The sequence below is a fragment of the Camellia sinensis genome, chromosome 4, assembly GCF_055761805.1.
Source record: "Camellia sinensis isolate YWXY chromosome 4, ASM5576180v1, whole genome shotgun sequence".
In the NCBI taxonomy this organism is placed as follows: Eukaryota; Viridiplantae; Streptophyta; class Magnoliopsida; order Ericales; family Theaceae; genus Camellia; species Camellia sinensis.
Genome location: NC_138964.1, coordinates 35,007,672 through 35,029,805, shown reverse-complemented (window position 1 = coordinate 35,029,805; position 22,134 = coordinate 35,007,672). Strand labels below are relative to the sequence as shown.

Sequence of the window (22,134 nt, the reverse complement as noted above, 5' to 3'; positions counted from 1 at the left end):
TTTTTGTTTTTATTCTGTATTTGTCTAAACTGCTGGATATAGTGTTGTCATTAGTTAAAATAAATGTATTATTGATTGATATTTTGATTGATGTATATTGATTTGTATGTTACAAGCTATTATATAGGAGAGGTGTGAGGTAAGTGAGTGGTGGTAGTGGATGGTAGTGGAGGTGGTGGGTGGTAGTGGAGATGGTAAGTGTGTTAGGTTTAGTGGAGTGAATGTAGTGGGTTAGGGTAGTGGGTTAGGTTTAGTGTACATTAACAGCCCCCCTCAAACTCAAGGAGGATAGGCACTAGCCAACTTGAGTTTGGAGAGAGTCACAAAACAGAAAAATAAACTGATAAATAAAACAGGATAGGAGACACGGTATGGTCGTGTCAGACCGATGTAGCAGACAGTTTATGGGGTCATGTCGGACCGTTGTAGCAGACACTGTGTGGTCGTGTCAGACCGATGTAGAAGACAGTTTACGGGGTCATGTCGGACCGTTGTAGCAGGACAGTTTACGGGGTCATGTCGGACCGTTGTAGAAGACAGTTTACGGGGTCATGTCGGACCGTTGTAGAAGACAGTTTACGGGGTCGTGTCGGACCGTTGTAGAAGACAGTTTACGGGGTCGTGTCGGACCGTTGTAGAAGACAGTTTACGGGGTCATGTCGGACCGTTGTAGCAGGACAGTTTACGGGGTCATGTCGGACCGTTGTAGCAGGACAGTTTACGGGGTCATGTCGGACCGTTGTAGAAGACAGTTTACGGGGTCATGTCGGACCGATGTAGAAGCTGACCGGAATCAATGTCGGGACAGTTTATGGGGTCATGTCGGACCGTTGTAGCAAATTGTGGTGGTGCACCAAGGGGGTGACTTAGGGAGTGCGCCATGGGCGACTTATACATGATGACTTATACATGATACTGTGTATAACCCCCCCTCAAACTCAAATAGGTGTGAAGAGAGAAACCTATTTGAGGTTGAAAAGGGATTGATAAAGCTGACTGGTGTAGAAGACACTGATGAGTGTGTATATAGGCTGCCCAAAAAATATACATGGATGTAGATATCGAGCCCTTAAAAGTCGTGCCCTCAAAAGGTGTGCCCGCACCCTCAAAAGGCGTGCCATCAAAAGGCGTGCCCGAATGCATCAAAAGGCGTGCCATGAAAAGGCGTGCCAGTTTGTCGGCGAGAAGAGGCGCGCGATGCGCGTGGCTGCCTCGGCTATTTAACCAAGACGGAGCTGAGGCCGAGGCAGAGGCTCAGACAAGAAACTGAGAGAAACCTCTGAAGAAGTCTGCGTTGTGCTGAGAGAGAGAGGCTGTAACACTGTTGTGCTGAGAGAGAGAGTCTGTAACACTCTGTTGCGAGAGAAAATGGCTTCGTCGTCCCGTGGTCTACTTACTCTCTTTCCCGACCTCAACGAGTCCACAAGAGAGATAGCAGGTGCGGTGTCCCGTGAACCTCAACCAAACACCACTGGGTTTGCTCCGTTAAACTTTCCGATGCAGTCGGTGGAGCAAAAAATGGCTGTGCAGTCGGATGTGGAGGCCAATCAGTATACGCTGAAGGCATGTGTGGAAAGCATGACGGCGGTCACAAACTTGTCGAACCGGCTGCAGAGTAGGACAAATGAGGTGCAACATTTAAACTCCCAGCTGGCTCTGCTCCAACGCATGTATAAGGATGCGCGAGCAGAGATAAGCGTGCTAAGGGCAGAAAACAAGGAGCTGAAGCGGAAGGCCACCGTGATGTTCCGATTTGGAGGGCCGCCATATGCTGCAGTGGAGGAGCAGGGAGTACTGATCATGCCCAGTGGAGTGGGAAACACGGAGGCAACACCGGCAAGGGCCGCCCAGGACGGAGGCAAGAAGAAAAGACCGGCGGCAGAGTAGAGAAGGGAGAAGGAAAAAGTTCCGCCTGTGGGTGGTGGTTGTGGATTTGTTTGTTTGTTTGTTTGTTTTTTTTTTTTTTTTTTTTTTTTTTTTTTTTTTTTTTTGGGTGTAGAATGGTGAGCGGGGTGAATCCCTGATATGAATAAAATAAGTGTGTTGTGCAAACTCGAATGGGAGGTGTGATAAGGCAGAAAAACCAACTGGAATGAATGTATTTGTGGTTTTTTTTTTTTTTTTTTTTTTTTTTTTTTTTTTTTTGGTTGTAAAATAAAAAATGTAATGAAAAATTATTTGAAAAGGGCTGGCTCACTTTCCGTGGAAAAGTAGGTAAAATAAAGAAATAAAAGAGGGAAGTGAGTGCTGGTGTGGGGTGGTGGGAAGTGAAAACAATTATGGTGGGGGGACAAAAGTGGCTAAGTTGGTGGGTTAGATGGAGAGAGAGAGAGTAATAAAATATGAGAGGGAAAGAGAGTGAGAGAGTGAGTGGGTGCCCCCATGTGCTGGTTGTTTGGTGTGTGCTGGTGCAGCCGTGTATCATCCCAGAGGGAGAAGAGAGAGATCAGTGCATGTTGAGTATCCCTTATCCCATGAGAGAGCTTCATCTTTTGTGGTGTGTGTTCAGCTCCAACCCAAAACTGCCGAGAGAGTGAGAGAGCCCGAGAATAGATGCATGTGTGTGTGTTGATCTGTATCAGTGTCCTTCATGCAAGGGAGCTCTGTATGTGTGCTGTCTATGGTGTGTGTGCTCTCTCTCTCTAAAACCGTGTGTGTGAATGGTGTTGTGTGTGTGTGTTCTATGTGTGTGTTGCAGTGAAACTTCCATGGTGTGTGTATCAGTGTGTATGTGGGCTTGCCGAGAGAGAGAGAATGAGATGGCAGTGTGTGTGTGTAGCTCTGATTGGGCTGTGTGTGAGAAGTGTATGGTGACTGGGTGTGTGCATGGGTGAGTGGCGTGTGTGAGAGCCGTGGGTGAGAGAGAGGTGGCTGAGTGTGCATGGGTGAGTGGCGTGTGTGAGAGCCGTGGGTGAGAGAGAGGTGTGTGTTAGCTGGGTCTCTTGTGCATGGTGTGGGAAGATCTTGGGTGTGTATGGAGTGGGTGTATGGAGTGGGAAGGAAGAGAGGATCTCTGTGATGTTGGAGCTCCGGCGTGTGGGAAGATCTTGGAGTGGGTTAAGTATGTGTTACGATCAGATGTAGTTTTTGCTTGAACAGTGCAAGGCTTAATCAGATCAGATCCAGCAACCTTGGTAAACTCTTCATTTCAAGTTTATCTCCTGAGAAGAACATGAAGCAGCCAAGGTGAGTGAGATTTGGGTTTGTCCGGCGGGCGGCCAAGGCGAGATTGCCGCCCGCCGGTGGAACGAAAATACTAGGTTCTCAACCTAGCTCTGATACCAAGTTAAAATAAATGTATTATTGATTGATATTTTGATTGATGTATATTGATTTGTATGTTACAAGCTATTATATAGGAGAGGTGTGAGGTAAGTGAGTGGTGGTAGTGGATGGTAGTGGAGGTGGTGGGTGGTAGTGGAGATGGTAAGTGTGTTAGGTTTAGTGGAGTGAATGTAGTGGGTTAGGGTAGTGGGTTAGGTTTAGTGTACATTAACAAGATTGTTAACCTGTCTTCTTCATTGATGTGCAAGTTGGTCAATTTGCTACACCCATGTAGACATACACATTTTGTTTGTCTTCCTCATTCAAAATTCTGTCATTTTCATATGGAGTTGTAGTCTATAAGAAACTTTAGGGTGTAAAATGCTCTGAATTGTCTGGTAGTTGACCTTTATATCTTTCAAACTTTGGGAGTTGATAACTTGATAGTTGACCAACAAATAAAGTGTTATAGGGCATTTTCTTTGTTTTTTTATTTTTTGGCTTTGGTATTTAGGTCTGACTGAAGAAGGAAAATATTAACATATTTCCCAGTTCATTTTTTCTATCCTTCTGTACCAACAAGAGCAGGAAGGTTCATTAGTTAGAATTTCCACTCTCTTTAAGCTTTTCCAATACTATTTAGGGAATGTTTAGCAAAGTTAGACATTACCACAACTATTCCACAACTGTTGCACCTATAATTCAATTACCACTCTTTTATCTGAACATTTTAGTTTATTTTATTTTATTTTATTAACCTTTATAACTTCTTGTTTCTCCCTTTTTGTAGATGTCAAGTTCAAGTTTCAATGGCAGTAGCTTAGATCGATTGACATACGTCAACAAAAATTGTTGTAGATGTAATAAAAAAGCCACTATTTGAATTTCTAAGACCGATCGAAACAAAAACAAGTTATTCTACTCTTGCAATGATTATGGTTGTTTTGTTGAATGGTGCTTGCCTATGAATTCAAATGTAAAGGTCACGTAATTCCAAGAGAAGAAGTGCTAATTGTCGGCGAAGAACTTCGATGTATGACCGAACAACTTCTATCTATGACCGAACAACAAAGAGCTATGACGGAAGAACTTCGAATTTAGAGCGCAAAGATGCAAAAAAAAAATGTGTTGTTCGTGTTGCTTGTAATTGGTGCCTTATCACTTATGAAGATGTAATAATATGTATATACATATATATATACATATATATATATATATATATATAAGTTAGAAGTAAAAGTAAATGTACACTTTTAGAGCAAGTTATCTTTTGTTGTGTATTCACTTTCTTTGAACTTGAGTGGAATGGAACTGTGAATTCACTTTGATGTGTGAATGGAACTATGTTGTTTTGTAGCGTATTCACTTTCTTTGAACTTTAGTGGAATGGAACTGTGATGTTATGTTGTGTATTCACTTTCTTTGTATGGAATGGAACTTGTATGGTACTGTGAATGCAGGGAAACTATTGAATACACATTGTTGAATACAGGGAAACTGTTGAATATACATTGACGAATACAGGGAAAATGTTGAACACACTTTGTTGAATACAGGGAAACTGTTGAATAGACATTGATGAATATAGGGAAAATGTTGAATACACTTTGTCGAATACAGGGAAACTGCTGAATAGACATTGATGAATACATGGAAACTGTTGAATAGACATTATTGAATACTGGGAAACTGTTGAATGGACATTTATGCATACAGGGAAAATATTGAATACACTTTGTTAAATACAGGGAAACTGTTGAATAGACATTGATGAATATAGGGAAACTGTTGAATACACTTTGTTGAATACAGGGAAACTGTTGAATAGACATTACTGAATACAGGGAAACTGTTAAATACACATTGTTGAATACAAGGAAACTATTTAATTACTCACTGTTAAATACAAGCAACTTGTTAAATAGACATTGTTGAATACACTTTGCTGAATACAGTGAATCTGGAACCAATCCCTCAGCAAATAAATATTTGTTCACAATCACTATAGAACAACAGTAAATATTGCTAAGTTCATGACATAACAAATAATAATAATAACATAACTTCATTGCTAATTAATAGGCATCCTGTTTTACAGATCCAAATTGGAAACATAATAAGTTGCAATCTAAAAAACAAACTGTTCAATTACAATAAACAAGTCAAACAGGTCCCTAATATACAAGCTTCCCGGGGTGCATGCATTAGAAGCCGATGGGGCTAGAGATCCAAAACCAAAAATCTGAGTTGGAGCACTCATCAAACTTTCCGATATGCCTCTTGTAAAGTCCGATGGAGTCAAAGATGTGCCTCCAATACCATTGACTACCTATGATAATTCAATAAAAACTACGTCTTACAAAAACAAAATTTGCAAATGAAAATAAGCAATTGATGTCAAGTCCTCTTTTGTACACATACCGGTACATACATACTATTTTCTATGCCAACCATATGAGGATAATACGATGTATATGCAGTCGCTATAGCTTGAGATTGAGTTTCAGCTTGAGCTTCAAATCAAAGCACCTTAGCAGCCTGTATTTGTTGAAGAATGATTAATGATTGAAATTTATGAATTACTTTTACATATTTGAATATAGTTTGTAAAAAAATAAAAATATACACATTTTACTTTTGCTTTTGTTTTTCTTTTTGCCGTTACCTTGAACCGATTCACTATTTGATCTACTTTGGCAACCTTTCGTTTAGTAATTAGACGGCCTCTTTGCCGAGTAACCAAATGACTAATGACCTTCATATTAGTAGCTCTTTGTGTAGAACCGGTGCAAATCGGACTTTTTTTGGAATATGGTAAATTAGTCCCATCACCCAATTCTTCTTTCAAGACTCTCTCCTTGATTTCATCCAACCCAAGGTCTATAATACTAGTTTTGCCTTCAGAGTTATCAGTAAGTTGTACAATGGCAATCTGTTTTTTGTTCATCCTCTCATAGCAACTTGAATTGAAGTCATTCCCAAAGCCAGTATATGTGGTTTTGATACATGCGTACTCTCTATCCAAATCTTTTCTTCAAAGTGGCAGAATGTATTTACTTGGCACCTCATTTATGCATCTTCTCACAAGCACAGCGAGTGAGTGAACACACATAATGTCTCTAAACTCAAACAACTGACACATACATTGAACTTCACATTCAGTTGAATTAAAATAGACAACAAAGTCCACATGCTTCATCTTCTCACAAGCTACCATTGCTTCTTGGACATTCTATGTAGAAATTGATCCCCCCCTCCCCTCTTTCAAAAACAATGGCTGACAGTAAACTAATCTCTCCAACTCTCCTTGAACTTCTTTGAATTTTGCATTGGTGTAGGTTTGCTGAAATTGCTTCTCAAAACCGTATATAGTTAGGTAGTCAAACAATTTGTGTCGAGACTTGAAGTATGCTTTCTTCTCTTTCTTTACCTTAGTTCTTAAGGCATTGTCATATTGTTCAACAAATTGCTTCAGTGTAGTCTTTGTGTTTACATATCCATCAAAAAATGCATTCATACTTTCACTTCATTGTGTAGTTGACATGCCAGCCTAAAAAATGTCTTTAACAAAGACAGGTACCCATTGATGCCGCTCATCATAACGTTCCCCCAACCACTCATTATCATAAAGATTAAATGTTGCAAGCATCTCTTCCCATTTATTCTCAAATTCAACTCTTGTTAAACAGTCATAAATTGTATTTTGCATAGCCAAATTTATGGCTTCATACTGAGCATATCCTTTCAACTTTTTCGAAATTTTCTTCATGATATGCCATAAGCACCATCGATGTCGAGCTTGTGGAAAGACAATTTCTATAGCATTTTGCATAGCTCTGCACTGATCAGTTATGATAGCTTTTGGAGGCTGATTTGATATGCAACTTAACCACAACTTGAATAACCAAACAAATGTGCCAATGTCTTCACTAGATAACAATCCACAACCAAGCAAAATGGACTATCCTTAGTGATTAACTTCTACAAATGAAACAAATGGTATGTCATATTTGTTCGTCAGATAAGTTGTGTCAAATGAAACGACATCTCCAAATGCTTCATAAGTCGCCCGACTCCTTGCATCAGCCCAAAACAAGTTTCTAATGTGAAACTCCTCATTAACATCAATCATATAAAAGAATCTCTCACTATGTGCTTGCATCCTCATAAAATAACTTTGAAGTGATTCGGCATCAGCTTCCCCAAGCCTCAATCTTCTAGCTCTCTCAATGTAATTCCTTACATCTCGCTTATCAAATGTCAAAGACTCGTATCCCCCTGCTTTAACAACCATTGAATGAAAGTTCCTAGACACCACAATCCCTGCTTAATCATTAATTTTTAATCTTCTTTTCACAATAGTAAGAATTTTCTTATTTATTACAAAATGACGTGAGTCGGTGGGAATCAAATCATGATTATACTCAAGGTTAACTGTGGTTAGTTTATATCTCCCATCCTTTTGTACACTACCTCATACCCTTGCTTTGCAACCAATTTGTGTAGACAAAGATGGCTCTAGAGGGTTGACTTCTAATTTCTTTTTTCTCTGCCCCGCTCAAGAACATTCAATTGCAAAGTTTTTTAATTGCCCATCATCTCCAAAATGTTGTGCTCTATGAGCTATAGAAAATCCAACATGCTTAGCATATTGCCATAAAATGTGTACACCTTTTTACCTTGAGCTAAAACACATATCCTTCTTAGGTTCTTCAACTTCTTCACCATCATTTATTGAACGATTGTCACCAACATTTGAATCAATCTCTATTCTTCCACTTTTCATAATGAAATAACAATTAAATGATTTCAAAATGATTATATAACACAATGCCCAAACAAACACAATGAATCAGTTCCCTAACACAATGCCCAAATTGAGGACAAATATTGATTTGAACAAATATCAGCAAATTAAGATTATGTGACTATCCCCAACCCCAAGTGACCATATTCAAATTTCAGATTATGTGACTATCCCCAACCCTTTATCACATAATATTTGTTCAAATTGATTTTTAGGGAATGTCCAAAATGAGTCACTTGGGAAATGTCCAAAATGACAAATTTCAGATTAGTCATATATGGAGCTAATTTTTTAGGGAAATATTATAGGAAGTTAATGAAATTGATTTTTTACCTCATAAACTGCTATAGGAAGTTATGTATTATTTAACTACTATTACTAATTTCTTACTTGGAGAGCTGGGGGAAAAGGTTTACCTCATAAACTACCGATCCAGAGTATGTACGTGTGAGACAGAGACAGAGACGGAGACGGAAAGCGAGACACAGACACGCAGCCCAAGATTGATGAGAGCGACAAAGATACATCCGAAGATAGAGAGCGACAGCCAAAGGACAGTCAGAGTTTCCAAAGAGCTATGGCTGTCGTCGACGGCAGAGAGTTACGGTGGAGGAGGAGGATGGCGGAGAGCTATGGCGGCAATAGGTGAGGACAGACGAGGGAAGATGGCGAAGAGCTATGGTGGTGACAAGTTTGGGTTCCCGCTATATCCATCTTTTATTTTTTTTGTTTTTTTATTTTTTTGTTTTTTTTTTCCTTACAGCTGCATGCTTGTATACAACCCATCATCCACATCAGTTGCCAACTTCTTGGGGGTCCTAGGGGCCTAGTTTCACCGGAGTCTGTAGCGGAATTGCTTATACAAATTATCTTCCCCTCCTAGTCGAAAGCAACGCTCAAGCAGTACTTCACTTCTCATCAAATCATGGTACTGACCTACACCACTATACTAATGTCATTGATGATTGAAGGTACCTCTGGGCTTGCTGGCGAACTAAGCAAACCTACCGGGAAGAAAACGAGTGTGTAGAGATTTTGGTGAATGAAGACTTTAATAGAGATTTTGGTCTCTTTAGTTTGCTGATACTTTAAATGAACTTTAATCTGTGTTGGCATTCCTTTTTATTTTATTTTATTTTAATATTTATGTTGTATCTCAATATAAGATAACTGGAGAGAATCGTGAAGCTCACCAAATGTCTCGTTTTAATGATCCAAACTATTCATTTTTTAAGACTCGTTTATTAGAATATTCATGCAAAAAATTAGATAGTCAGACATCGATACATTTGAATAAAATTTTTATTACAAAAAAATAGATAATTATTCTTGAGATTATATTTGTTGTCTATTTTTTTAAAAATAAATATGATTAAAACATATAGTTACTAATGTCTAATCATCTTAATTTTTTGTATGAATATTCTACTTAATGAGTCAAAAAAATTGAACAATTTGAATCATTAAAATTGATATTAAAATAAGTCTACCGAACCCAAACGCTGTCTTGGGTTGAGGGAAGTGAAACCCTATCCGTTTAACTCAAAAAAAATAAAAAAAATGTAAAGTCCATGTCGGCCTAAAATTTCTGCTTGCCTATTGGGCCTTCTCTGTAGGCCCAGACCCGTAGTTTGGTGGAGACCAAAATCTCTGCATGAAGTGGCTTGGCTTGAAGCAAAAGTCCGACTTGTTTACACATCTTGGCAATCTTTTTGTGCAACAATTTTTAGGGGTGAGTATGGTCCGGATTGGATCGAATTGGGATAAAACTAAAATCAATCTGTTATTTACAATTTTTGAAAAATTGAAACCAATCCAATCCGTTTAAATCGTGGAACCAATCCGAACTAATCCATTTAAACGGATTGGATCGGTTTAAGACTACGGATTTACATAATCAAATAACAAAAAAATATATATAGTACTTTAATTTCATAAAAATATAATTATAACACCATATTAGTTTCATAATAACATGTCTTTTCATAATAGCGACATACTGTTCTACAATTTAAACAATCATAAAAAAATTGGTTCCACCATAAGTATTTAGACCATTACAAATTAACATTAAAAACTAGCAAACAAAAAAAATAAAAGAATATACTATGTGAGTTTGGGTTTGGATTTAAGTTTTATATAAAATAAGAGAAGATACTATGCAGGAAGGTATATAATAAAAATATAGACTATTTGTATACGGTCCGAATCGGTTCTAATCCGAAACCGTGAAGTTCAATTCGGAACCAATCCGTGAACTACGAATTTTTAATTTTTCAATCCGAAAGCGAACTACGAATTCAAAAAACCAATCCAAACCTACTAAATTAAGCTGGACTGGATCGAATTACAAATTTCACGGATTTCTTACTCAGCCTTAACAATTTTGCATCAAGATTTGGGTTTGGGCATATTAGCCTTTGTAATTTTCATTTATGCGGTTAAGCGTGAAAAAGTATCAGATCTATCAATTAGCTCATCAGTTCATAATCGAGTCCCGAGATCTCCATAAAAAATATAAAATTAAGTTTTTTTATAAGAAACAAATACCGAATTGGTTTATGAAATGACATCTTAGCGTTGAGTTTGTGAGTATTTATTGTTAAATTTTCTTGCATAATTGAGTATCAATTTTGATATAATTCTGTCCGTATTTATAATTTGTAAATAATCTCCTATCTCTTAATAAATAAATAAAAAAAGATCAATGAATAACTAATCACTTCACCATGTACTAGTAATGCTTAGGGTTATTGTTCAATATTAGTTTCAAAATATAACGAGTACACAAATCTATTTAAACTTTACGTTTATTTTTTAAACCAATCTCAAACAAGTTTTAATCACCTCAAGTTTGAATAGTTTAATTTTTTGAATAATTTTATGACACAAACTAATCGAATCAAGCCTAAAATATTAACAAATTTCTGAATATATTTGCTTAATCGAATTTTCGACAAACTGAATAGCCATTATTTTACGGCCCTAGAAACAAACTACTAAAATTGATAGCAAGAACACAATAAATGTGTTCGTTACGTTTCCCAAAACCTAAAACTGTTTACTCTATCTAGTTGGAAAGGATGTCATTGAATTCTATGGACAAAAAATACAAAAACACAATAAATCAAAAACCCTGAACTCATAGAAAAAGAAGTTTTGTTTGCCCATTAGATGAGAACTGTGAAAACAAATACAAAAAAACATTAAAAAAAACTTAGGTCAACTAATCCTGTAATTTCCAGATATTGATTTGAAATGAACCTGTAAAATGTAACTATTTTTCTTTCTTTCTTTTTTTTTTTTCTGTACAATGCTCGTCTTTCTCTCTAGCTCTAGACACAATCCTGCCCATTTTCTTAACAGCGAACTCGATGATCGATGTGTGCTTGAGAGAGACCATGCCTACCTGTCTGTACCTAACCACATATCGGAATTCAAAGGTACCAAGTGCACAAAAATAAAACACAGAAAAGTACACAGAATGTGTATTTTGTGGTTAAATTTTATTCTGTGCACTTTGTGTTCTATTTCTATGAAACTAGCACCGTTGATTGGCAATTTTAGAGAGACCCGTCAAAGGATACCTGCGAAATTGGAGACTTATTAGGCTGCCCAGACATTCCAGCAAGGCCTTGAAGCATTTTGATTACTTCAGAAGTGTCATCAAGATAGTATTTTGCCATGCTTGGTTTCTGACCGACAGAACAGGCGAAAACTTCTGCTATGGCGGGCATTGACGGGTTGGTGACCGATCTTGCAATCGTCTCAAACATATCTTCGTCTGATCGGTCATCGCCTACACACAAAACGAAATCCGGGGGCTTCCTCCTCATCTGCATTGTTGCAATCAGACTTTCCACTGCTACTCCTTTGCTCACACCCTGCAATTCAAACATCAGTTATTATTATTATTAAGCATGTGATTTTACAAACAATCAATAATTATACAAACATTTGGAAAACATTGAAGTACTAATTATTCATTCAACAGAACAATCATATTATTTTTTTTTAAAGCATAAACATGTAAGAACAAAAAAACAAAAAAAAAATTCATTCAATAAAAAAAAAAAACAGATTCTCATGCTCCCGAATGGAAGATCATGTTTTATGTCTCCTAATATGTGTTCATACATGTCTTTGTCAATACAATACCATACAACAAATTGTGAATCAACAAATTGCTTAATTTCTTTTCACACCCCAACTTTTATTCAAGAAAATATATCAATAAGTCAATGACCATGAACATTCAAACGATTCCAATATATTGACAGTTTTTTTGTTTTATTTTTTTCCCTTTGCTATACTTTTGATCCCCTCAACATTTGGAAATCATTATCCATTCAACAGAACAATTATATATATTTTTTATCACATGAACATTTGGAAATCTTAATAAACACTTAATCATTCAGTAGAAAAATCAGATTCTCAGAGAATATACCCTGCAACCACTAGAGTTCATGTTTTATTGTATCTTAAAATGTTCCTAGTAATTAAGACATGCTTTTTAGTTCATAAAACAACTATGCAACAAATTGGAAATGAACAAACTGATTAAATTGCTTCTTACCTGTGGTTTGACTTCAACAATGTGTTGCCCTCTTTTAACAACCACAGGTTCATTAGCAAGAACACTCTCAAGATGATCAAGAAGCTCTTTCGCCTGCCACGATCCAAAGTCAGGGTCAGCTTCTTGATGGTGCCACACGAGCGCGCTTTCCTTCTGCTCTATAAATGACCCGTCGGTTGCCTCCGTATAATGCTCCATAACCGGCAAAGCAATTGTCTTCCAATCGAAATTCATCGCCAACATACACGACTCCCACGGAGAGTCCTTATTCCACCTAGATGAAAGCGAAAAACAAAAACAAAAAACAACCAAATCAAAAGAAATATTCGAAAATGAAACAAAAAACGACGACATCAAATCCTCAATTACAACTTACCTAGTAAAGAATCCATGTTCTGCTGAAAGACCGAGTTTTTCGCATGGAGAAAACCACTTGCTTAGAGAATCTTTTCCTCTTCCGCTCACGATGAAAACAATGTTGTTCGGATCAGCGCATAATCCATTCAAAACCTTAATAACATCATCACTTGGAGATTTGTCAGCAGAACCCTGTGGCATCATTGTACCGTCATAATCCAACAAAATCAACCGGCTATTAGTCCCATTATAAGCCGGGACAATGTGTTCCACTGCGAGTTTTTTGAAATTAGGACCCAAAGCAACAACCCTGAATCCTAAACCGAACCCAATTCCCCAACACCTCTTCCTGTAATGCTCTCTACAAGCTCGCTCGAGGTCTTGATCGAAACTCCTAGCCCAATAGGCAATATCATGAGAACTAATATACTTGTAGTGCTTTTCATGGCGCATTTGTTTCTCTGCTTCTGGCATTGTGATTGCTAAATTCATCCCCTCCGAGACAGAATCGATGTTCCATGGATTGACCCGGATCGCCCCACTGAGCGATGGTGAGCACCCTATGAATTCGGATACAATAATCATGCTCTTTCGCGGCGTTTCTGATCCTTCAAGCCCTAAGGCATTGTCTAAATCAGGATTGCTTTGCCTACACACTGTGTACTTGTAAGGCACCAAATTCATACCATCCCTCACAGCATTCACAACACAACATTCCGAAATAGCAAAGTAAGCAACCTTGTCCTGGGTTGAAACCGGGCCATTAATAAACACAATCGGATCATACCCGGGTTTACCATACTTGTCATTAACCTGACTTAGAACACTACTGATCTCATTTTGAACCTCTTGAATGTCCTTACCCCGACTCCTCGCGGGGTTTACGATTTGAACCAAAACCACTTTCCCCCTCATTTCAGGGTGTTCTTCTAAGAGATGTCCCATTGCTAAGAACTTCAAACTAATACCCTTAAACATATCCATATCATCCACACCCAACAACACAATTTTCCCCTCAAATCTTTCCTTCAATTCGCGAACTTTCTTCGATGTATCGGGAAAGGACTTGATAGATTCAAGCTGACCCATATGAATCCCAGCAGGGAGGATCTTGATACTAACCGTTCTACCATAGTATTCTAACCCAACGTACCCCCTTTTAGAATGATAATCCAAACCCAACATTCTACTACAACAAGACAAGAAATGTCTAGCATAATCAAATGTGTGGAATCCAATAAGATCACAATTCAATAAAGCTCGAAGAATCTCATCGCGAACAGGTAAAGTTCGGTAAATTTCAGAGGATGGAAAGGGACTGTGAAGGAAAAACCCAAGTTTAATCCTATGAAATCTTTTTCTCAGGAAAGTGGGTAATACCATGAGGTGATAATCGTGTATCCAAACATAATCCTCATCTGGGTTGATCACTTCCATGATTGTATCAGCAAACACCTTGTTGGCAGAGACATAGGCTCTCCATAGACTCTGATCGAATCGAACACCATGATTTGGAGTCACAGGTAACATGTAGTGAAACAGATTCCAAAGATAGTGTTTGCAAAACCCATGATAGAACTTGTTCTGAATCTCCGATGGTAAAAATGTGGGAACACATCGGAATTTCTCGAAAAGGAATTGAGAAACCTCGTCTTGGTCTGAAACTTCGATCTCTACTTTTAAACACCCAATATAGATCACTTCAATGTCTTGTGGAAAACCATCTTTGAGCTGTAAAGCCAACGCGTCTTTGTCCCAATCAAAACACCACTTCTTTGTCTCCGAATCACGATGTGCCTTCAATGGAAGCTGATTGGATACAATGATTCTTCGTTCTTGATTTACAGACGAAACAACATCATCATCATCATTATCGGGCTCTGTTTCTTCGCCGCCATTGTTATCCAAGCACGAGATTATCCCCGGAACAGTCATGACTCTTGGGATCCGAGTCCGATCGACCCGAGAGTAATCTTCGAGGTTCAAGAGATTGAAACAAGATCTAGAAAGCATAATCAGAGAAAACCCAGAAACAAAACAAATTGGTTTGGGGTTATTTTTTCTCGGGAAAGCGAAAGAAAATGAAAAAGAAAAGAAAAGAAAAGGTTTAGTTTGGATTGAATTGGATTGGGTTTGGGATTGTTTGGTAGTGTGAGGTTGTTATCATCGGTGGGTGTTACAGACTACAAGCATATACTCCATGAATATATGAACACAAAAATCTTGTAGAATTTTCATGGAAAATTTATACAAGGAAGGTGGTGAGGATAAGAACGAAGAGAGACTGTGACTTGCTATAATGTGGGACTACGTAATGGGATTAAATGGACGGCTGAGATTGACTTATGAAACTCTCATCATGATGATCATTATCATCATCATCAATGAGGTATTCTTCTTAAGTTTTGCTACCAACTGTAACCGACCCCCCCCCCCTCTCTCTCTCTCTTATTTTCTCTCTCTATAGATACGCTTATGTGTGTATGTATCTATGCACTTTCTGGGTTTGGTCTCTCTCAGCAGTTTTAATACTACTAGGTTTCAGACTATACCGGGTATAGCCGGTTTAACACGTGAAATTACCAAAATGGGTAGGAGAGATTGTTGGGATAATAATGAATTCGAAATCGAATAATAATCAAGTGCTGCGAGATTTTGGATTGGGAGAGTTACCATGAGGGAAGTCCGTAATTTTCTGAGTCAATTTTTTGAATTAATTACACTTTTTATTATTCATATAATTTGATTTAAATTTGATTTTAATTTTTATAATTTTAATTTTATTAATTTAAGTTTTACATTTTAAAGTTAATTATTCTATCTAATTAAAGGTAAGTTAACAATTTTAAGACACTTCTTAAATTTTTAAGATATAAACAGGAAAATTAACAAAAATTTAGACAAAAAAAACTAAATTGAAATTAGGCTTTACAAAAATTGTTTAAATTAAAATTATAAAGATTAAAGTGAAATTTATGTAAAATTATAAAAATAAGGGTAAATTACACTAACAGTCCCTATAGTTTGGGCCTTGTGTCATTTTGGTCCCTGACTTTTCAATTATGACACATTTGACCCTGAATTTTGAATCTTGTTCAAAACAAAGACAATTGAATATATTATTAGATTTTTCAATGGCAAAATTGTCAATTTGATAAAATATAAATTAATTTGACAAAAATAAATGTTAAAAAATTATTTTTGAATTTTTAAAAATTATTTCTACTTATTAAAGATAAAATTATATAAAATTGATAAATCTTTTAGACATTTATTTCTTTTTTTTACCAAATTAAATTTTATTATGTCTTTAGATAATAATCATGTAAAATTAATTTTTAAAAATTAATAATGTAATTTTTATCAATTTTACATAATTTTATTTTTGGTGGGCAGAAATAATTTTTAAAATATTTTTTTGACATTTAATTTTATCAAATTAGTTTATATTTTATCAAATTAACTATTTTACCCTTGAAATTAAGCAATGGTATGTTAATTGTCCTTATTTGGAACAATATTCAAAATTCAGGATTAAATGTGTCACAATTGAAAAGTGAAGGACTAAAGTGACATAAATCCTAAACTATAGGGACTGTTAGTGTAATTTGTCCTAAAAATAAAAAGTGTAATTAAGGATTCGTTTGGCAATGACTTTTTTAGTTAAATTTTTGACTTTTTTAGTCTGAATTTTTTTTTCTTGTTTGGTTTTTGGCTTTGGAATGACAAACTTTTTTGTTGGCTTTTTTGATTTTTTGACTTTGGAATGACAAATTTTTTTGTTGATTTTTTTATTTTATTTTTTATTTTTTTTTTAACTATATGTGATTATTTAGCCCCAAATTCATTGCCAAACCGGGGCTAAATCTAATTTTTATTTAATTTTGGGTTTAAATGGTGAGATTGTGTCGGGGATATATACAAATATAGGAAATTAAATCTGAGATGGATATAGATAGAGAAACACGTGCCGGTGATTATGTTTCTTCGGTGGTGTTACATATATTAATTAGTATATTAAGGTTCCGTTTGGGAAGATAGATTGTGGATTTTTTTGACTATTTTAGCAATAAAAGATAAAATAGATTATTTTAGTCACAACAAATAAAACATCACATCTAATCCATAATCATTACACTCTTCTTTCACAAAAAAAAATCAAAAAAGTCAAAAAATCAAAAAAATCATTTCCCAAACTAAACTTTTTAGCTCAGGCCAAAAAGTTAACAAGCCAACTCACTTCCCAAACTAATCCTAATTAGTGTATCACTACTAGTTATGATCTTATTATTATTGACTCGATTCATTAATAACATTACAAATATAAAAAATTTCTTAAATTATACCACATCATTAATTAATATATCAATTAATACATATAGCATTATAATTGTTTTTTTTGGTTGGTTTGTTTACAGCTGTGAAAGGGCCGAGTCGGTGGTGTGTGTGAACGGGGGAGTAGTATAAAAGTCGAAGAAGTAGTAAAGTGGTTGATGTTGTAGTTGTAGATAAAGATAACAGCTGGCGCGTGTCTGCACAGGTATGGTACGTATGGATCACAAATCTCACACGCTCCGCTCTCTTCTGTGACTCTCTCTCTTTTTTTTCTTTTTTTTTTCTCTCTCTCTCTCTCAATAATAGTAGATTCTATCAACCAAATTTATTTACTCATAAATCTTAAATAACTTTTTTTAATTTATTTGATTTTTATTTTGATAATAAAAAATTTTAATTTTTTTTAGTTGATTCAAGGACGAATTACATTAACGATCCCTATAATTTAGAACTCGTATTATTTTTATTCATGACTTTTTAATTGTATCACATTTTACTTTAAATTTTGAATCTTGTTCCAAATAAGGATAATTGAAGATACTATTGCTCAATTTCAATGGCAAATTCGTTAATTTAATAAAATATAAACTAATTTGATAAAAATAAATATCAAAAAAATATTTTTGGATTTTTAAAAATTATTTCTAATTCTCAAAGATAGAATTATGTAAAATTGATAAATCTTTTATTTATTTATTTATCAAATTAATTTTTATTATGTATTTGGATGATGATTATGTAATAGGTGATTATTTTTATTTTTATTAAATTAGTTTATATTTTTTCAAAAGTCAAATATGACGATAATTTTGATATCATTATTAAACCAATCTATTAAATCAAAAAATTCAAAATTAAAAAAATTTCATAAATTAAATATATCAATTATACATTAAAAGCTTAACAACCATCCATTACATGGTCATCATTCAAACACATAATAAAAATTAATTTAGTAAAATAAATAAATAAATGTATATAAAAAAGATTTATAAATTTTACATAATTTTATCTTTGGTTGGTAGAAATAATTTTTAAAAATTCAAAAATATTTTTTTGACATTTTTTTTTGTCAAATTAGTTTATATTTTATCGAATTGACAATTTTGTCCTTGAAATTGAGTAATAGTATCTTCAATTGTCTTATTTAAAACAAAATTCAAAATTCAAAATTCAGGATCAAATATGTCACAATTAAAAAGTTATGGACCAAAGTGACATAAGCCTCAAACTATAAGAACTGTTAGTGTAATTCGCTCTTAATTGTAAGAGAAAAGTAAAATGATTATAATTTGAATGTGACATTTTATTTTATTGATTAAATTAACATATTTTGTTTGCCTCATCATGTGCCCGCATATTTATCAACTAAATCGCATATTCCATGGATACGTACACCCAATGTGTCTTGATGTTATCTAGTGGCAATGGGTCTGGATCCTCGGTCGCCCTTGTCTGCAGCCGTTCCCTGTAGCACCCCAAAACGACGTCGTTTTGGGGCAACTTTTCAAGAAAAAAAAGAAAGAAAGAAAGAAAGAAAGTAAGAAAGAAAGGAAGAAGGACAGAACTCAGAAAGGGGGAAGAACCCATTAATGGCGTCGAAAAATGGGGTTATGTTCGAAGAGGAGCAACAATCATCGACCCAAACCACCCCTCTCCTCGGCCTTCCACGGTGGCGCCACCGTCTCACCGCTCTCCCATGCGCCACCAACCTCCGTCTCAAAACCACGATCTGGTTCGAACTCGGGGGCTCTGTCAGCGACCTCACCACTCTCATCTTCACCTCCCTCTATAACATCTCTATTGGCCTCCTCTTCGGCACCTCCATACCTATCCAACCCATGAAATCCATCGCCGCCGTCGCCATCTCCGAATCCCCTCACCTCACTATCCCCCAAATCACCGCCGCTGGAATCTCCACCGCCTCCATGCTCCTCCTCCTCGGCGCCACCGGCCTCATGTCCTTCTTCATCCGCTTCATCCGTGCTCCTCTCATTTCTGAGTTTACCCACCGTTGCTTTCTTTCTTCTTTCCCCTTCCCTTTCTGAGTTCTACTCTGTTTTTTTTTTTTTTTTTCTTGAATGTCTAAACCAGAAGAAAAGGACTTTTATTCAAGGGAGCTTAACAATACCACCACAGCCATAGCCAACAACAACAATTATGTGCTCATGTTGGATTGGTCATCACTAGTCCCGGTCCCAGTCCCAGTTCTCCTGGTAACAGCATTCATCAAGAAGCAGATACCTGTAATACAGTTCGGCAATTTCTTGGAGAGAAGACGAGAAGATGGTAAGGATGAAGATGTGAAGAAGGGGGTGAGTTGTGCTGTGTGTTGGGATTGCATTAATAGACGGCATGAGATGAGAGATCTGTGCAACTGCAGTCATGTGTTTCACAGAGATTGCTTGGATAGATGGGTGGATGAAGGTAGGGTCACTTGCCCTTTGTGCAGATCTATGCTCCGTCCCCCTAACATCAATCCATGGATGGTACTCAAGCAAGCTCCTCACTTGTCTCAACAAGATCAGATCCCCCCAATTACCTAACTTGCTTGGTATCAATGGGATTCATCTTACTTCTGCCATTTTGTAGATTTGTCTTATCTACAAGCTATCAAACGGGATTCATCTGGCTTGGCCATTGGGCTCCCCAGATTTAGTTTCTCACTTTTTACTCTGTAATTATTTAGTTATCCCTTCTTGTTTGCAGTGTTTTGTGTGTAACTGAGGTTAAGCCCAGAGATCCCTTCATGGAGGACTGCACTTTTCAGTGCATTTTTGTAGGAATTTGCCCTATTTTTCGACGCCATTAATGGGTTCTTCCCCCTTTCTGAGTTCTGTTCTTCTTCCTTTCTTACTTTTTTTTTTCTTGAAAAGTTGCCCCAAAACGACGTCATTTTGGGGCGCTACAGGAAAGGGCTACAAACAAGGGCGACCGAGGATCCGGATTCCAGTGGCAATTGGGTTTTGTGGGTTTTTTTTGGGTTTCATTTTTGTCTCACAAATTTCATATCGCACACTCATAACACGCGGTTGGCGCACACATATAGTGGTGTAATGTTGCACATTCAACACGGACTCAACGATTGGGTTTTTTCCGGATTTAATTACATATTTGTTCTATTTCATTGTAGGAATAGGGGACAATATAATGTTATTGTGTTTGTATGATACTAACAATGTTGTTGTCATGATTGATACTGCGTTCACATTTAGTAAGAATCTGCATAATTGATTGCTCAAATATTACATTTGAAATTTACCAATGTGGTCGCTACATTTGGAAGCAGATTTGAGCGCAAAATAACGATGACGACCACCACCACCACTGCCATCATTATCGCAACACTACCGCCATCATTTTTGCTACTACCTCTCCACGCACACCTTCATGTTACCACTAGTGTCACCATTACCACTACTGATATTACTCAATCACCGTCACAACCACCACCTTTGCCAACGCTATTATACCTCGCATAACCATCAGTGCTCTACCATCACAACCACTACGCCACCCCGCCAATGTTATCATTATCATCATCTTGTCACCATAGAATTGCCATTATTGCTACTACTCCCTGTATTCTACCCTATCACCACCACATCACATGGCTATCAATCTAACACCACAAATATAAAGAGTGTAAGATAAAACAAAATAATAATAATAATAATAATAATAATAATAATAATAATAAACTTCAAATTCAAAATTTTTAACATATCAAATAATTTGATTAAATTTAGTAATTAAATTTTAGGGTAAATTACAAATATACCATTGAGGTTTGCTTAAAATATGTATCACCTTTGTGGTTTTAGAAATTAAAAATACCACTTGTTAGAATTTTTTATTTAACAGAATTAACAAAAAAATAAAATTTTTAACTACTCTCTTATACAATAATAAAATTACATAAATTGTTATAAGGTCCCGGTGTCTCATATCAGAAATGGAAGGAGAGTTCCTAGGTTATAAAAGTAAAAACCTAGACCCTTATATAGCATCGAGGCCATTTTCCCAAGTGATGAAATCCCTAGTAGCACTCCACAGTTAAGCGTGCTTAGGCTGGAGTAGTTTTAGGATGGGTGATCCACTAGGAAAAACAAATCCGTGCGGGCATGGCCTAAAACGGACAATATTGATGAGATGTGAAGGGTTGGAGCGTAACAAATGGTATCAGAGTTGACTCACCGGAGTACCGAATGCGGGCCCCTAGTGTCTCTCGGTGCATATGGGCAGGCTTGTGAGTTGGCAGGCTACTGCACGGGGACGTGCAGCCCTAAAGGGGGTAGATTGTAAGGTCCCGGTGTCCCATATCGAAAATAGAAGGGGAGTTCTTGGGCTATAAAAATAAAAACTGAAACCCTTCTATAGCATCGAGGCCTTTTCCCGAGTGGTGAAATCCCTAGCAGAACTTCGCAGTTAAGCGTGTTTAGGCTGGAGTAGTTTTAGGATGGGTGACCCATTAGGAAAAACAAATTCGTGCGGGCATGGCGCAAAGCAGGCAATATCGATGGGATATGAAGGGTTGGGACGTTACAATTGTTAATTAAAATATATTTATAATATTATTAAAAAATTGTTAATTGGCTTGATGATTGTTAATAAAAGAGATAATTTGTTATACAATTATAAACTTGAAGGGGGTAAGATGTAATTTTTAAAATTATAGAGAGTAATTTATACTATATATTATAGCAAATGGACTTTTTGTGAGGAGTTTTCTAGGAGTTCCAAAACTTAACTACATTTTTGAATTAAAAAGTAATTTTAAAAGATGCTATTG

The 22,134-nt window shown here is 36.3% G+C and overlaps 1 protein-coding gene and 1 long non-coding RNA gene across 3 annotated transcripts; one reads left to right on the top strand and one right to left on the bottom strand.

The window, feature by feature from the left end:
* Nucleotides 1–299: 299 nt before the first annotated feature.
* Nucleotides 300–3,342, top strand: LOC145824555 (uncharacterized). The gene is made up of 2 exons (XR_014366320.1): nucleotides 300–2,867; nucleotides 2,923–3,342. It is a non-coding gene; the product is annotated as an uncharacterized LOC145824555 (long non-coding RNA).
* Nucleotides 3,343–5,310: 1,968 nt separating this feature from the next.
* Nucleotides 5,311–15,659, bottom strand: LOC114302367 (putative alpha,alpha-trehalose-phosphate synthase [UDP-forming] 11). Of its 2 annotated transcripts, XM_082924588.1 has the most exons (5): nucleotides 13,027–15,655; nucleotides 12,651–12,924; nucleotides 11,659–11,955; nucleotides 5,686–5,802; nucleotides 5,311–5,593 (listed from the first exon to the last, which is right to left on the bottom strand). In XM_082924588.1, exons 1-4 carry the CDS (start codon nucleotides 15,018–15,020, stop codon nucleotides 5,785–5,787), a joined length of 2,583 nt encoding a protein of 860 aa, XP_082780714.1. In that variant the 5' UTR covers nucleotides 15,021–15,655; the 3' UTR covers nucleotides 5,311–5,593; nucleotides 5,686–5,784. The 2 variants fall into 2 exon arrangements, with proteins under 2 accessions (XP_082780714.1, XP_082780713.1); XM_082924587.1 differs by lacking the exons at nucleotides 5,311–5,593; nucleotides 5,686–5,802 and having other exon boundaries at nucleotides 11,217–11,955; nucleotides 13,027–15,659.
* Nucleotides 15,660–22,134: the final 6,475 nt, after the last annotated feature.